Source organism: Eurypyga helias, unplaced genomic scaffold (genome assembly GCF_000690775.1).
Source record: "Eurypyga helias isolate BGI_N326 unplaced genomic scaffold, ASM69077v1 scaffold34193, whole genome shotgun sequence".
NCBI classification, from domain to species: Eukaryota; Metazoa; Chordata; class Aves; order Eurypygiformes; family Eurypygidae; genus Eurypyga; species Eurypyga helias.
The window spans coordinates 1,752-4,579 of NW_010241148.1; the positions used below are offsets into that span (position 1 = coordinate 1,752).

Genomic DNA, 2,828 nt, shown 5'->3' on the forward strand with positions numbered 1-2,828 from the left:
ACAGCAGCGACGTGCTCTCCGATAGCCGTGCATAGAAAGTGGGATAAAAATATCCTCGCTGGAGGGGGAGGCGCAGGCCCGGGGCTGGGGATTGAAGCAGAGTATCTTGTGAGTGGGCCATGAGAGGGGGTGGGAGTGTGGGCAGAGCCCGGGGGGAGGACACGCTCCGGCCTCTCCAAACCAGCAGCATCCAGGGCAGCAGCTTAGCAGAGCTCTCTGCAGGGTGATGAGGTGCAAAGCTCTCCGGGCTAAAAAAAGCCCTCCTGACAGCTGGATGAGCTTAACCACATGCCAAGCCAGCCAGCACTGCTGCAAAGGCAGCGGGCTGGGAAATGGGAGCAGACCCTGGTCTCGGGGGGGTAGGGCACAGGGGCACCCCAGCATCTGACCTGCCCCTCCCTCCCACTCCCATCCTCACCCCGATGCCAGTCCCTTCCCACCGTATACAGATTGGGAAGCAACACACTTCTCTCCGCTTTTGGTTTTGTATAAACAACCTGCCTTTATTATTTGGTACATGATACAGGTACATGATATGTATATCAAAAATAACTAGAGGAAACCAGGGTGCACTTAAAGCTATTTGAGAAGGTCCACCTGAAAGCAAGCACTCCAGGAGGGGTAGAGTGACCCCTCAGAGGGAGCCCAGACCTGAACAGAGCTGGCACTCAAATGAGAATAAAATCGGGGACTCTGCTGGGATTAAAAAGTGCCATTTGCTCTGGGGATGGAAGGAGGAGAAAACCAGATTAAATCCCTGGAGCAGCCCAAAGGAGAGCAGAGGGTGAACTGAGAGGGCACGCCTGGGCTGGGAGAGCCCCTCCAGGCTTCTAGTCATTGTGTGCACTTGAAATCACTCACCCCTGGTTTTGGGGGGGGAAGTTTTCCTCTCCAGAAGCCACTCTGCCACCTTCAGGGGTCAGTCACCTCACCGCCGGGGAACACAGGTGCCCGGCACCACGGGGGATTAGAGCAGGGGCTTGGCGCAGAGGGGTTCAGCCCTCAAATGCCATGATTGTCTGCTGCCTCCTAAAGCTGAGGAGCACCATTCTCTGTACCCCCTCCCCATCCCCTCTCACAAGGTTCCCGGTGCCACTATCCACGGTGCCTGTACAAGGCACACAGCTACGGGCACACGCGAGGCGACCCCGGGAGAAACGCACAGGGGTGCCAGCCAGGGGGTCCCCAGAGCAGGGCTGAGCCTGGGTGCGGGGATGGGGTTCGGCGTGGCACGGTGCTGCACGGCTGCGGGCATCCTGGGAAGCAGAGCCAAGCACCTGGGACCTAAAGCAGAGCCCCTGGGACCTATGGACGCGCAATGGCCAAGGGAAAGTGGCAGCAGCTCCGAAGGATCTGAGGGGCAAAGCTCACCTATCTCGGCTGCCCCGGGACCCCCCTTCAGAGCCCTTTGTTGAAGTAGACGGTCTCCAGATGCGGGTCTTTCTCCCGGATCCGAGCTTGGACTTCAGACTCCAGGCGGCTCACGGGCATCGAGCTGCCAAGGGGATACGGATGCAAGGGGCCAAGGGAAAGTGGCAGCAGCTCCGAAGGATCTGAGGGGCAAAGCTCACCTATCTCGGCTGCCCCGGGACCCCCCTTCAGAGCCCTTTGTTGAAGTAGACGGTCTCCAGATGCGGGTCTTTCTCCCGGATCCGAGCTTGGACTTCAGACTCCAGGCGGCTCACGGGCATCGAGCTGCCAAGGGGATACGGATGCAAGGGTTGCAGGGGATGGAGAGGGGGACACCCGCTGGGAGTCACGGGCTGGGAAACCACCTGCTGCCACCTCTTCCCCACCTGCACCCCCCAGGGATGTTGTCCCCACGGCTCAGCACAGACCAAAGGTCTGCACCCTGTGTGCAGGGACATGGGTGCACACCGTTTCAAGCCTCTGACCACTTGAAGGAGCAAAAGTATCTCTTGGGGGCTCAGAGAGCACAAAGAGCCCATGCACCCCCTACCTGCACCCCATGCCCTGACCCACGGGGCTGCACAGGTGGGGCAAGGTGTCTGTCCTTACCTTTTCTGTGGGAAGAGCGCGCAGCAGAGTGGGGTCGCGAACACCAAGCTGCAAGGGAAAGACACGGAGAGGAGAAAGCTGAGCTGCATAAATCACCCACTCCCACCTGTGGACTGACCCCAGGGCAGCAAGGAGGCAACCCAGAGCCCTGCCAGGGGCTCAGGCAGGAAAGGAGTAAGGAGATGCCCTCTCCAAGCTCCAGACCCTGCATTTGGCTCCTGAAGTGGGGCAAAGCCTGTCCCCATCAGCGTGGGGGAACAGCAGTGCTGAGCAGGAGCCCATGGCCCATATCCCATCCCATCTGCCCCAGCCTGGCCAAGCTCCAGCACCCCCCCGAGGAGGCTCTCCCCTCCCCTGCCAAACAGACCCCTCAGCAGCACCACCCGGGCTCACTCTGCACCCAGGACGGTGATGCCCGTCATCAGGGGGTGACTTACCAGAGTCCCACCAGGCCGACCTGCAGAGGAGCGTTCAGGTACGGGTACCGCTGCGGGGACAGGGAGAGGCTGCGCATCACCGGGGTGGACGGGGCAGGAAGGTGTCTGTTCCCAGACGTGGTGCCAGCCCCGAGGGGTGCCAGCACTGTGACAAGCAAGGGGGGTATCCCTGCCCACCCTCCCCACCCAAGACCAGCAGTACCTTCAGGAAAGCTCTCTTCTCCAAAGCGTTCATGATCACCGGTGGGATGGCTGGGGCAGAGGGGAAGGAGATCAGCTCCCGGTGCTCACGGTCCCTGTCAGCTGTGGGGCCCGGTCCCACGCTGCCAGGGACTGGCTGTAGGCCCCGGACTCGGGTGGAGGAGGGAACAC

General features: G+C 61.0%; 1 protein-coding gene across 1 annotated transcript in view; it reads right to left on the minus strand.

Annotated features, from left to right (window-relative positions):
- Nucleotides 1–1,598: 1,598 nt before the first annotated feature.
- Nucleotides 1,599–2,828, minus strand: part of LOC104507407 (sideroflexin-1-like) — a gene marked incomplete at its 5' end in the record, with an annotated part of 3,020 nt that continues 1,790 nt past the window's right edge. The window contains 4 exon segments of the mRNA XM_010148670.1: nt 1,599–1,695; nt 2,020–2,067; nt 2,457–2,506; nt 2,659–2,717. Of these exon segments, the coding sequence (XP_010146972.1) occupies nt 1,599–1,695; nt 2,020–2,067; nt 2,457–2,506; nt 2,659–2,717 (254 nt within the window).